Source organism: Helianthus annuus, chromosome 5, assembly GCF_002127325.2.
Source record: "Helianthus annuus cultivar XRQ/B chromosome 5, HanXRQr2.0-SUNRISE, whole genome shotgun sequence".
NCBI lineage: Eukaryota > Viridiplantae > Streptophyta > Magnoliopsida > Asterales > Asteraceae > Helianthus > Helianthus annuus.
The window spans coordinates 141,418,622-141,431,114 of NC_035437.2; the positions used below are offsets into that span (position 1 = coordinate 141,418,622).

General features: G+C 39.8%; 1 protein-coding gene across 1 annotated transcript; it reads right to left on the reverse strand.

Annotated features, from left to right (window-relative positions):
- Positions 1-10,243: 10,243 nt before the first annotated feature.
- Positions 10,244-11,524, reverse strand: LOC110943715. The gene has a single exon (XM_022185450.1). The coding sequence runs from the start codon at positions 11,522-11,524 to the stop codon at positions 10,244-10,246; it is 1,281 nt and encodes a 426-aa protein (XP_022041142.1).
- Positions 11,525-12,493: the final 969 nt, after the last annotated feature.

Consider the following 12,493-nt stretch of genomic DNA (forward strand, 5'->3'; position numbering starts at 1 on the left):
TTTGTGAGAAAACGTGCTAGAGGTTCTTATCAGTTTACTAAGACATATCAGCTGCACAGTTGATCTAAGAAACACCCAATTTAAAAGATTCATATGGATTATCGTTATTGTTTATCCACTTAAACTCAATCTGAAACTTTTGTAATGCTTACCGATATGTTAAGGTACATTAATTTGCACTAAGTTCTTATGAACCCCACGATCTCAGCATATCCCCTCCTCATGTAATACACTGTAATGCCTTTAAACTTTCATCAACTGTGATACACAAAGAAAGTCCAATGTTTAAACAAAATAAGAAAGAAAAACAAGTTGAAAATGTTTAGGTCTAACCACCAGTTCGATATTCTCATATACGCAGAGGTGATCCAAGATTTAAACGAAACACCAAGTACAATATAGTAGAAGGTTTAGGCACTAACATCCAATTCGATGCTTTCGTATACGCAGAGGATGTCCAATGCTTAAACAAAATAAAGAAATAAAACAAGTTTAAATCTTTTGAAAATGAAAAAAACACAATTAAAGTGACTTTTCAGTAAGTTGTGAAAGTTCACAAACTAACAGCGGTTTTTATGCGTTTCAACGTTCAGCAATTACCGAATAGGTATATAGTCACGAAGGATAAAACTAAGTACTATGTTTTCAACTGCGTTTCCCACTAAAATTAGGCTTTTCTTTTTAGTTTGTATCGTTTTCGCAAAACTACCAGTCTAGCTGAGCCTACCGACACATCTTTAGTGAGATTGTTTAACCATTTTAAACACTACAAATCTTTAGCATGCACTGATAGTACACCGATGTACTATCATTTTCTCTTTTCGCATTAATCTCATTTTAAAATTTTTCAATGTTTTTGACATTTTTAGATTTTCTATTATTTTTGGCTTTTTGAAAAATTTATCAATCTGAAATGATTTTGAAATGATGTTTTTGAATTTTACAGAAATTTTAAATTTTAAAAGTTTTTCTCCCACTTAAATCCAAAACATCTTTTCAAAATCGAAAATAAGAATTTCCTAAACACCAAATTTTACAAATGTGAACGCGTGACTACCATTTTGTTTATGTGGAACACCAAACATTTCATCTCGTTTCCATTATTCATCTCTTAAACCATTGCATGAACAACTGCTACTTCTGAAAATACGTTTTCTCACAGCTTGGTTATCTTGGACACGTAAATGAACTTAATTAGTTTCAAAATGAAACCCAAACCATATTGGATTTGAGTTGATCAAATTTACCAACGGATGAGACTACAGTCCATTCATAATCCCGTTTATCATCGAACAGTTTCGAAATTTCCACTGGGTAATCTAAAACCTTAGCTTTCCAAAACCGCTTTGGTTTCGCAATTGTTTGAGGAATAACTTTCATTTCTACCGTTCTTTCTCATGAATTCTCTTTTGTCTTCAAATTTGTATCTTTGTATGTGATGAACACATTTCATTAGAAATATAAAAACTTTGAGTATTATGAAACGATTCTCCTGAACTTGTATCAGAATCAATAGTTGTATCCGAAGACAAAATCTTTTCTAAATATTCTATCCCTTTCTTTCGTTTCCTCCTCATATTATCTTTCTGCCATCTTAATAATTTGACTTTATGTTCTTTGGGCTTTCGTCTATCTTTACTGTCTTTTTTACATGTTTCTTTTTCTCCCCTTGAGATTCATCCGACGATCCACTCCTCGATCTTATCGAAAAATCTCTGACGACATGGCATTTGCTTTGTAATTTGAAACATCTTCATATGTCATTAAACTTTCTCTGTATTTTTCTTAGTTTCTTGCAATAAACAGCAATGTGCCCGATTAATCCACAATTGTAGCATGTTCTGTTATCACACCATTCTTTTCTTTCAAACCATACTCCTAGATCATAAAATTGATTTGACGTATAGTCATCATAACTCCTCTTTCTTCGATCATTGTAATGATTTGACTTCGAAGCACAGTGGTCAAACCTGCGCCACTTATTCTGAAAATTTTGTGAGTTTTCATAATGATTGTATGATCGTACTAATGATCTATTACTTTTGTTTTGATCCCCGTTTTGCTTTGAACATTCACCGTTCTCAGCAAATGGCGGAAATGTCTCAAGATATTTTTCTTTTAATATTTTGTTTTTGTTTTGCGAGATCGTCACTTATTGGAATCTCGACTGAGGGAGCTTTGATTTCAGTGTTATCAGGTACAACCCTTATCGGATCAACAAGAGTTGAAATAACGTTTTCTAACGGTTAATAACCAATTCCACGATGACAATAATCATATTCGTCCTCCCCAGTTTCCTCATTTTTCTTTATAGGTTTAGGAATAATGTGGTTCAGTTCTAGCAATAAAAAATTTCTTTAATTTCTAGTTCACATTCTAAGCTTCACTTCTAGCAATCAAAAACTTCTTTTTCTAGCTGAGTTATTTTATCGAGATGAGAATTTATTTCTTATTATTTATTTAAAATTGATTTTTCATCTTCTAAAATTTTTATTTTGTTTTCAAAACTTTTTCATTTTGTTTTAATTTTTTATTTTTCCAATGCCAAACTCTCCGAATCTATCTTTCAGGAGTTTGCTATTGTTAGCCCGATTTATCTTTTTACCATGTCAACACATTTTGGACAACCCGGTTATGAACATGAAGCCTCAGTGGTAAATGTGGTAAATTTTTTGGTTTCATTATTCTTCATCTTTATAGCTTCACAAGCTTGTTTCTTCATAGCCTTTTTTTTTCTATTTCTAGTTGGCGTGCTTCAGTCCTTTCTATGAACTCACATAGAGTAAACCTTGAAAACCTAGAATACTTTTTCAATTCAAACACAAAATCATCCCACTCCGAAGGTAGAGCTTCTACAAACTTCGATATCACTTCAGCATCCGACACCTTGAACCCATACTCACTTATCTTTCTAAGTAAACAACAATACCGTTCTATCAACAAAGATGTACACATAAAATTTTCAAATCTCTTTAACCGAAGATTTTTGTTCTCTTGAGTCCCCATATTTAAAGTCCTCAAAAACTAGGGGTAGAGGTAAAGTGTGTCTATATCCCCCCTTCCCAGACTCTACCAATAGCTTTGCTATTTGTGGAATTTTACTGGGTATGATTGATTGATTGAAAAATTCAAAATCCCAATCATTAATTTTTCTCAATTTTTTTCGTTTGGCAACCAACTAAGGGGCTGTTTGGTAGCCTCTGAATGGTGATTAAGAGGATACCTCTTAATGGAACCATTAAGAATTTTACCAATGAGAAGGTAGAAGAACGTGACATGTGATGATTTACCATTCAGAGGTTACCTCTTAACCATTCAGACTTGAGGTTACCTCTTATTCATTCAGAGGTTTTAAACCATTAAGAGGTAGCATCTGAATGGTTATTAAGAGGCTACCAAACAGCCCCTAAGCTTTGAACTTGTTAAAAATTGTACGTCTCTTGAACCAAATAGTCAAACCCGAATTTGTAGATTAAACCCGGTTCAAAACGGTTTTTTAGCCCAAAATCTAATTCACAATAATCCAGCCCAACTTGACAATCTTATCACTATCAAAACACGTGGTTTCTGTCCAAAATAAAATGCCAACAACCCAAAACTAAACAATGATATTACTCACATTCACAAAATCACGACCCAAACAATGATATTACTCACATTCACAATCTAATACGCTTGTCTTGGTTCAATAAGAAACAATAACAAAAGCCCAAACAATTTTACACTAGCCCAACATCAAACTGATCAGTCCACTCAAACTTTTCTAGTTCAAATTTTGTCTTCAAAACATATCACAAACAATTACAAAAATCTTTTTAATATCTAGAAATCTATATAATACATACACCCTAATAAAACATATCAATTTTTTGAAACCTTTTCTTGAGATTTATGATTTGTCAATCACATTCTTCCTTTATTTAAAAAAAATGTCAATTTAGTAGATTTGACTTTTAATAAAGTTCATTGTTGTCAATACTTTTCGTGAGTTTTTTTTCACATAGTGGTGTTGGTGGAAAAAGTAATTATTAAAATGGTGTTCTTGAAAATATATTTACCATTATGGTATTTTTGAAGGTTTGTTTGTTTCTCTCTCCTAATTTCATTAGATAAACCCAATTCATTAAATAAATATCAATTCGATCATATCTATCTCCACTAGGCATAATGCCTATACACCAAATCAGGAGAAAATCCAATAAATATGAGAAAAACCCACTTGTGGGAATCGAACTCAGGACCTATTGGTCCCAAAATCTTATCACACTCCTAAAATGTCACTAGGCTTTAAAGCCAAATACATTAAATAAATGTCAAATTAATCATGGTTTTTGTTCTCTCGTGTATCTTACTTTTTTTAAGAATCTCACCGAAAAACTTTCTTTTTTTAATAAAACTTACTTTAAATATAATATTGTATTGAAATCTAGAAATCAGTATTTAATTAAAAGAAAAACCTAATACGTGTGATTCTAAGGCTATACGGTATGGGGATCGGCTTTGGACCGTCCCCTACCGTCGCCGATCCTCCCTCCATGCTGCCCCCCCAACGTCGCGTCTTCTCCGTCTTCTTCTCGACGTCCAAAACGGTCCTAATAAGGACAAAACTTCCTCACACACCATATATACATACAATATGTAATATATATATTTTAGGATCATCCCCCATTTCCATACCTTCATCCTCTTTGCCCCATCCTCATGCTCATCCTACGTGGCGGACCATCCTCCAAGTGAGGACCATCACCATATCCTCTAGCCTAACAACTTCAGCCATACCCTCATAATTATATATTACCCTACAAAAAGTAACATAGGACATCATTGGCTAACTTAATAGTTGTGTCTCTTAACATTTCACCCTTTAAATAATACCTTTAAATCAGGGCCGGCTCAACCATTTTGGTGGCTTAAGGCGAAGTAAAATCTTGTGGCCTTTTTCCCAAAAAAAATGTATGTGATTGAAAGTTAAACTTGAAGGGCCCAAGTGTAATTATTTGAAAGATTGTGTTAAAATTTAAAAACAAGAAAAAAAATGGTGAACCAGGGATTCGAACCTAGGTCTCACCAACATCCATACATACACAAAACCACTACACTACCATCCATTAATCTATTGATAACTCACACCCTAAATCTTTTATAAATGGAATGTGGTTTCATCAAATTGTGGAGGCCCTATAGTTTTGGTGGCCCAAGGCCCAAGCCTCATTAGGCTTAACCTTGGGCCGGCCCTGCTTTAAATTTATAACCACATATTATACCACCGACGTCATGCACTTAAACGAGTTTTGAATTATTTAAAGCAACTTCAGTCACCATCCGTAATATAACCGACATGTCCATTCAAACACCTCGTTCAACAAATAGTGTGTTCCGTTCAAAACTTATAGGGTGTTGAAATAATAATCCACAACCGGCTATTGGATCGTCATGTCCACCCAAACCACACCGTTCAAGTATCATTTACAACACCGGATAATACAAAAACCTTTCGTTAAATATATGCATTCACCGGGCAAGAGTACTATGTTTATGGGGTGAAGAACCAAAGAATCGAGTTAAGGCCGAAGCCTGTGATCGAGGGTTTGGATCTTGTAAACGAGCTGGATAATCGTCCTGCAAAACAGAAAACCATTAGGCTCGCCGCAGAGATGGGAGGGCCCCTCTGAGACCACCCTCCGGCGTGAGGATAAGTATTGGTAGAGAGACAAAGTAGAGAGAGAAAATAAGGACGATGGTTCAGAAAATCGTACTTGGGCTTGTACTTGATGGGGTATTTATAGTGGTCAACTGAGATGACATCATTCATCCGAACGCGCTTAAATGGAGATTCGTCCTCGGAGTTGTAATGGGGCGGACATATGAGATATGTACGTCTGAGTATAGTTTGGTTCGGCCCAAGGGGTCATGTCCGGCTACGGATATGTATCTTCAAGTCCCCCACTTTGTTAAGTTCCGTAAGGGACTTAGCAAAATGTTTACACAAGTTGTTTCGTCCGTATGACGCGTCGTTGTAAGAGTAGTTTTGGTTGAAATGACGTGGCACGGTCTGAACGGTGCCCTCGTGGCGTGGGTGATTTTAGTTACTTGACCGTCAGTCACCCATGTGTGATGGTTACGAAAACCTGCTTTGGGAACCGCAATCGTCCTTTGATAGGATGGTTTTTTGATTTGACACCCCCAAACTGACTTACTTTCCCCTATAAAAACTCCTTTTTCCATTTTATTTTTACCTTTTTACTCTTCTTACCTTCTCTCCCCTGTTACCCTCTTAGTTTTCTCAACTTCTTCTTCTTTTTCAAAGGTGCGTCTCTTTTATAGATCGCTTGTTATGGCTCCCGGTAAAGATAATATGTCGGCGAGTGTGAGCATTCTTGCCCAACGTCAGTTGGATAAGTTTGTTCGAGAATATAGGATCCCTCTGGATCTTCACCCGGTCTTTCCCTCAAAGGACGAAACCATTTACCCTTTCCGCCAAGGGAATTTTCCCTTTTACACTCGCGTCTGCAATTTCGCGAATTACAGGGTTCCGTTCTCTCGTTTTTTGATTAGGGTTCTCCAATTTTTTAGGGTTCATATCAGTCAAGTTAACCCATTCGGTCTGAGTCGTGTGAGTCATTTTGAAATTTCCTGTCGGGCCCAAGATCGGAGACCGGACTTGAATGTCTTCCGGTATTTCTACGAATTCATTACCACCGGGGACTGGTATACGTTTGCCCATCGGAAGGGTATACCTCCCCCTTCCTCCGACGAACGATCCAGCTTGAAAAACTGGAAAGATAATTTTTTCTGGTTGGACGATCGTTGTCTTCCGAAGGATATGGGATGGCGTTTTAAGGACCAGACAATGTCCTTCGATCTGGGCGAAGACTTCGTCTTCGACCATGAACTGGCTCGTGCCTTAAACGAACATAAGTCCCCAATCCGTCCCCTTCATGAGCATTTTCTTTTACTGGGTCGACTCTGTTTTTCTTGGAGCCAAGGGGATAGGGATTGGCCGGTTATTCGTAGAAAGCGTGATCGTAAGTTCCGGCCCTTTACCTCCCCTTCGGCGCTTTTCTTTTTGCTATTTTACTAACTTCTTTTTTATTTTATTTTTTTTTAAAATGTAGGTGTCAAAATGTCTCTCCGGGATGCTCTAAAGGTTCCGAGCTTTGATGTTCTTGATTTTGATTTGGACGATCAAGGTGAAGGTGAAGTTCCTCTAATGAAGCAAGTGGCTCCTTCGGCTCAAGAGATCCGGCCTGCGATTCCCCAAAACACATCTGAACAAGCCACTACAGAAGCTACTTCTTCCATTCCGACGCCTACAAAAGGTGCTGCTGGTTCCTCCGGATCTCAGGCGGGTAAGAAGTCAATTTTAGATGACGTGGATAGTGATCCGGAGGTGCGTAGTCTGGACGAAGCCCTTCAATACCGTCCTTCTTCTGCTTCTTTGAAAAGCAAAGGTGTTATGCATGAGGTTGATCCGCAAGCTCTTGTTCGTAAGAGGAAAACTGAATCTGTACAGATCCGTTCTTCTGACCCTCTTCCGATGCCGCGGATAAAGAAGATTAAAAAGGTTCCTCTCACTCTGGTGGTGACGTGATGGTTGAGTTAGATGAGCACCTTACTGGTGGCAAGTTTTCTAGGGAAGAAGCCGCACGGGCTCGATCTGAACCAACCCCTACCTTTTCTGGTTGTTTTCTTCCAATTAGTGAAGTGGAGAGTATGGAGACGGAGGCCCCAGAAACTATGAGCAAGGATAAGGAAAAACTCATGGTGAGCCGAAAGTGGTGACTTTCTCAGGTACGATTTTGGACTCGTCTTTGGGTCCGGACCGTTTTATTGATGATGAGGAAGACCAAGTGTCTTCTCTTCCTCCATCTTGGTTCGGACCTGTGTTGATGTCCTTTTTTCGATATGCAGATGTGTTCTCGGACGATATGGAAATCGACCCGGCCACAGCCGAGGAGGAGTTTGTTCCGGATTGGGATATCCGGAACAAAGATTCGGTAATGGATGAGTTGGTTGCCAGGACTCTTCTTTTTAACATAAGTGCTCCGCTGGATCATGCACGGAGTCGGAAAATGAAAAACCAAGACCTAGGTGCCATGGTTCTATCCAACCAGGCTCAGTCTAACATTTTTGTGACCGAACTTTATCGGCGTTGGATTGAAGCGGAGTCGGTGAGAGAGAGTTTGGAGAAGGAGACCCTTTCTTTGAAACGGAAGGTTTAGAGGACTTCGGAGGTTGAGAAAAAGATTGCCCAACTTACCCAAAATCTTCACACTCAGAAAGAGAAGGTTAAGTCCCTTATTGCCCAAAATCAATCGTCTCAAGCGGCTGCCGCCTCTGCAGCTGAAGACAGGGATAGGATTTCTGCGGAGTTAAAAGGTTTTTCCGAATCCATGAAGAAAAAGGACGAAGAGCATAAATCAGTCTTGGCGAAGACGGAGGAATCTTTTTCGAACGCTCGTCTGGCTTATGCGAATATGATGGCTGGTATGTACCTTATTGAACTTAACCAGCTGCCCTGAAGGCGTCAGTGGATGATCTCCAAGTGACGAAGACCTGGCTTCTTTCGGAGGGGGCGAGACTTCTTGCCAAGAATATACATAAAGGTCCGGAGATGACTGTCGCTGTTGCCGCTGTAAACAACGCGATGAGCGCCGTAGGTGTCAATTCTGGACTTCAAAACGGATACATTCATGCTCTGAAGAAGAAGACTCCGTATGCCGAAGTTCCTTTGCTGAATCGTAATGCTGGTGAGGAGTTGAATACAACGGTTACTTGTTTTGATTCTCTCACATTTCCGGTGGTTGAGGATCTTCTGAAGTTGGTGAATGAACCGCTGTCCAAAATCAAGGATGCCCTTTATTTTGCAGGCGGCGTTTCTCCGGAAGAATGAGGTGGACATGCCCCGTTTCTTGGGTTATGCACCTTGGTAGGTTTTAGTTTGTTAAACTGTTGTTTTTAGAAGGTGGACATATCCGGTAACTTCGGATATGCACCTTATTTTTGATTTGGAATGAATGTAGGTGATGTTTTTACCATTCTTATGTAATTGACTATTATCCCTTTGAATGTAAATGATTTCCGGCTATATTAATCCGGTTATTTTTTGATGCAGTCGGTTTGTTTTGCATGCGTCCATGTTTTTGTATCTACATCTTTTTTAGAACGTTCTTTTTATTGCACGGATCCGGTTTTTTGTATACCTTTAGGATAATAGTTTTTTTTTTTAGATGGAAGGAAAGAATACAACAAATGCCAGTTCGTTCTTGCCTTTTAGGGTTAAAATCCCTGATTCGGCCGATAGAAACATTTGTTGATAGAAACTTGACGTATTCTATTTAATTTATCCGGAGTATGCTTCTCCGGTTAACATATGGTAAAACATTTAAAATAATCTGCGAGTAAAACCCTCCGTAGTTCTTAGAAGTATAAGATTGTTTGGTGCGGGTAAAACCATCCGCATTACAAAGGAAGTAAAGATGACGGAGGTCGTAGCCTCCGTATTACAAATTTATTTCAAAATATCATGAAGTTTTTCAAAGAAAACATTTCCTGAGGTGCGCTCCATTCCAAGTGCGAGGGACGAGAGTTCCGTCCATCCTGCTGAGCGTATAAGCGCCATCTTTTCCAGCAGTCTTAACTTGATAAGGACCTTCCCACTTCGGAGCCATCTTCCCTGTACCCTCAACCAGGCTTGCCTCGTTGCTTCGCATGACGTAATCTCCAACCTTGAATCGAACCTCCTTTACTTTTGAGTTGTAATGTTTCTCCAACTCTTTTTTGTATTTTGCCTCCCGGATAGCCGCTAGTTCCCTTCTTTCCTCGGCCAAGTCGAGGTTCAGGCGGAGTTCTTGCTCGTTTACTTCTTGATTTTGCTGCATGCGAGGGATGGGTATGCCCACTTCGGCGGGGATGACTGCTTCCGTACCATACGTTAAGCTGAAAGGAGTTTCCTTCGTGCTCATTTTTGGCATTGTCCGGTGAGCCCACAAAACGTGCAGAAGTTCATCTGCCCAAGAAATGCCTTCTTTTCCCAGACGTTTTTTTATGCCCTCCACAATACTACGGTTGGCTCTTTCTACCTGCCCGTTGGCCTGGGGGTGGGCAACTGAAGTGAAGTTTTGTTCAATATGCATTCTTTCGCACCCGGTTTTGAATAGTTTTTCCGCAAACTGCTTCCCATTGTCGCTGATAATGCAAAGCGGCATTCCGTACCTGCATACTATATTTTCCCAGACGAATCTCAGTACTTGATCCCCGGTGATAGTTCGGAGGGCTTGGCCTCAATCCACTTTGTAAAGTAATCGATGGCTACCAACAAGAACCTCACTCCTCCGGTGGAAACAGGGAAAGGACCGACGATGTCAATCCCCCACTTCTGAAACGGCCATGCCGAAGTTACGGGGATGAGGTTGTTTTTAGCTCGGTGGCTGATGGGAGCATGCCGTTGACAATATTCACATGCTTGTAACTCGCTAACAGCGCTCTGATGCATGCCTGGCCAGAAATATCCCGCGTTCATTGCCTTAGCCACGACCATTCTTGGTCCGGAGTGGATGTCGCATATCCCCCAGTGGATTTCCCTTATGACGTAACTGGCCTCTTCCGGAGTTAGGCATTTAAGGAGCGGACCTAAAAAGGTCTTTCGATAAAGTTTTCCACCATGGACCTGATACTGTAGTGCCTTTACCTTCAGCTTCCGAGCTTGGCCTTTTTCCTCCGGAAGCGTGCCGTCTCTCAGGTAGTCTAAGATTGGAGTCATCCATGATTTTTCCTGTACGGAGATTGACATTACGGACTCCGTCTGGTGGATGGCCGGTGCTTGCAAAGTTTCGACTAGCACTTCCTTGGACAAGTGGCAGAATGCTACGGACGCAAGCTTGCTCAGAGCGTCCGCCTTTTTGTTTTTGCTCCGTGGTATGTGAACTATTTTGCAAGAGTCAAATGAGGAGATTAAATTGTTAACTTGCTTTAGGTACTGGATCATGTTAGCTTCTCGTGCTTCGTACTCTCCGCTGACCTGATTGGCGACTAGCAATGAATCAACATGGGCCAGTACGGAGGTTGCACCAGCCTTACCTGCGGTTTGGAGTCCTGCGAGAAGGGCCTGGTACTCTGCTTCGTTGTTTGAAGTTTTAAATTCGAAACGCAAGGCATAAGTATATTCTTTTCCATCCGGATCTATCAAAATTAGACCGACTCCCGACCCTTCTTTACTGGAGGCTCCGTCTGTATATAAGTTCCATACCTTCGGAAGGGTGGATTTTTCTTTGGTGCTTTCTCCGGTTGGTACCTCCGTAAGAAAATCTGCCACAGCCTGGCCTTTTACCGGACCTCTAGTTCGGTAGGTAGTATCGAAAGCGCTGAGCTTGATCGCCCATTTGGTAAGACGTCCGGAAACTTCTGGCTTTCTGAGAATTTGCTGAATCTGAAGGTCGGTCTGCACTTCTATATTGAAAGCTTGAAAATACCTTCGGAGACGTCTAGATGCATGCACCAATGCAAGTGCCAGTTTCTCTATCATCGGGTATCGAGTTTCATAATCTTTTAGAATGCGGCTTACGTAGTAAACCGGTATTTGTGCTTGGTTTCGGTGTACCACAAGTACTGCACTGATGGCAAAATGTGAAGCGGAGAGATAAACAGTGACGTTTTCTCCGGTAATTGGAGCGGTCAGAGTGGGTAAAGACCCAAGACAAACTTTCAACTCCTGGAATGCTTAATCGGCCTCCGTCATCCATTCTATCTGACCCTTTCCGGTTCGTTTTTTCAATACGCTCATGAAAGGAATGGTTCGATCGGCCGCTTTTGAGACGAAACGATGGAGAACTAACAAGCTTCACTTAACAAAATACCAAACGGGTCAAATAATTCACATGTAAAAATTCTGCTTTTAACCATGACATAACTAACAAAGAGTTACAAAAATAGTTTACAACCCAACATTTCATAAACGACTACATAGTCTTCAACTACAAATTTGACAACTAACAACGACCAAGTTATGTTACTTACAAAAAGACCCGTTTTAGTCAAAAAGCACATCTAACAAAAGTTTTAACCCAAACTAATATCTTCGCGGAAGCGTGCATCACAAGTGTGTTCAACCCAAGTGGCGCCATCAACAAGTTGCTTTACCTACATTCAACCAAACCGTTAGACGTCTTCATTACAAAAATTCATACAACATCAACTACATATGTGAACCTTAAGTAAACCTTTTTAATCTTCATTCATACATGAACTTGTCCTTAACTTGGTACATTACCCTTCTAACTTATTCGACCCATACCTATATTATGTAATCGACTTACAATGACTCTTTACAAGTGAATAACTTCAACCGTTGATCAACAATGTGCTATAATAATACATGCTAATAATATTGTGTAAGCAAAAACTTACCTTTGTCGTTGTTTGTTTGCGACCCGGAACGACTCGAGCTTTCTTCCTTGATTCCTACAATTCAAATCACATACTTTAAGTTCATGTC

Coding starts and splice junctions, on each gene's coding strand:
- LOC110943715 (XM_022185450.1), bottom strand. CDS start 11,524: ATGATAGAGAAACTGGCACTTGCATTGGTGCATGCATCTAGACGTCTC.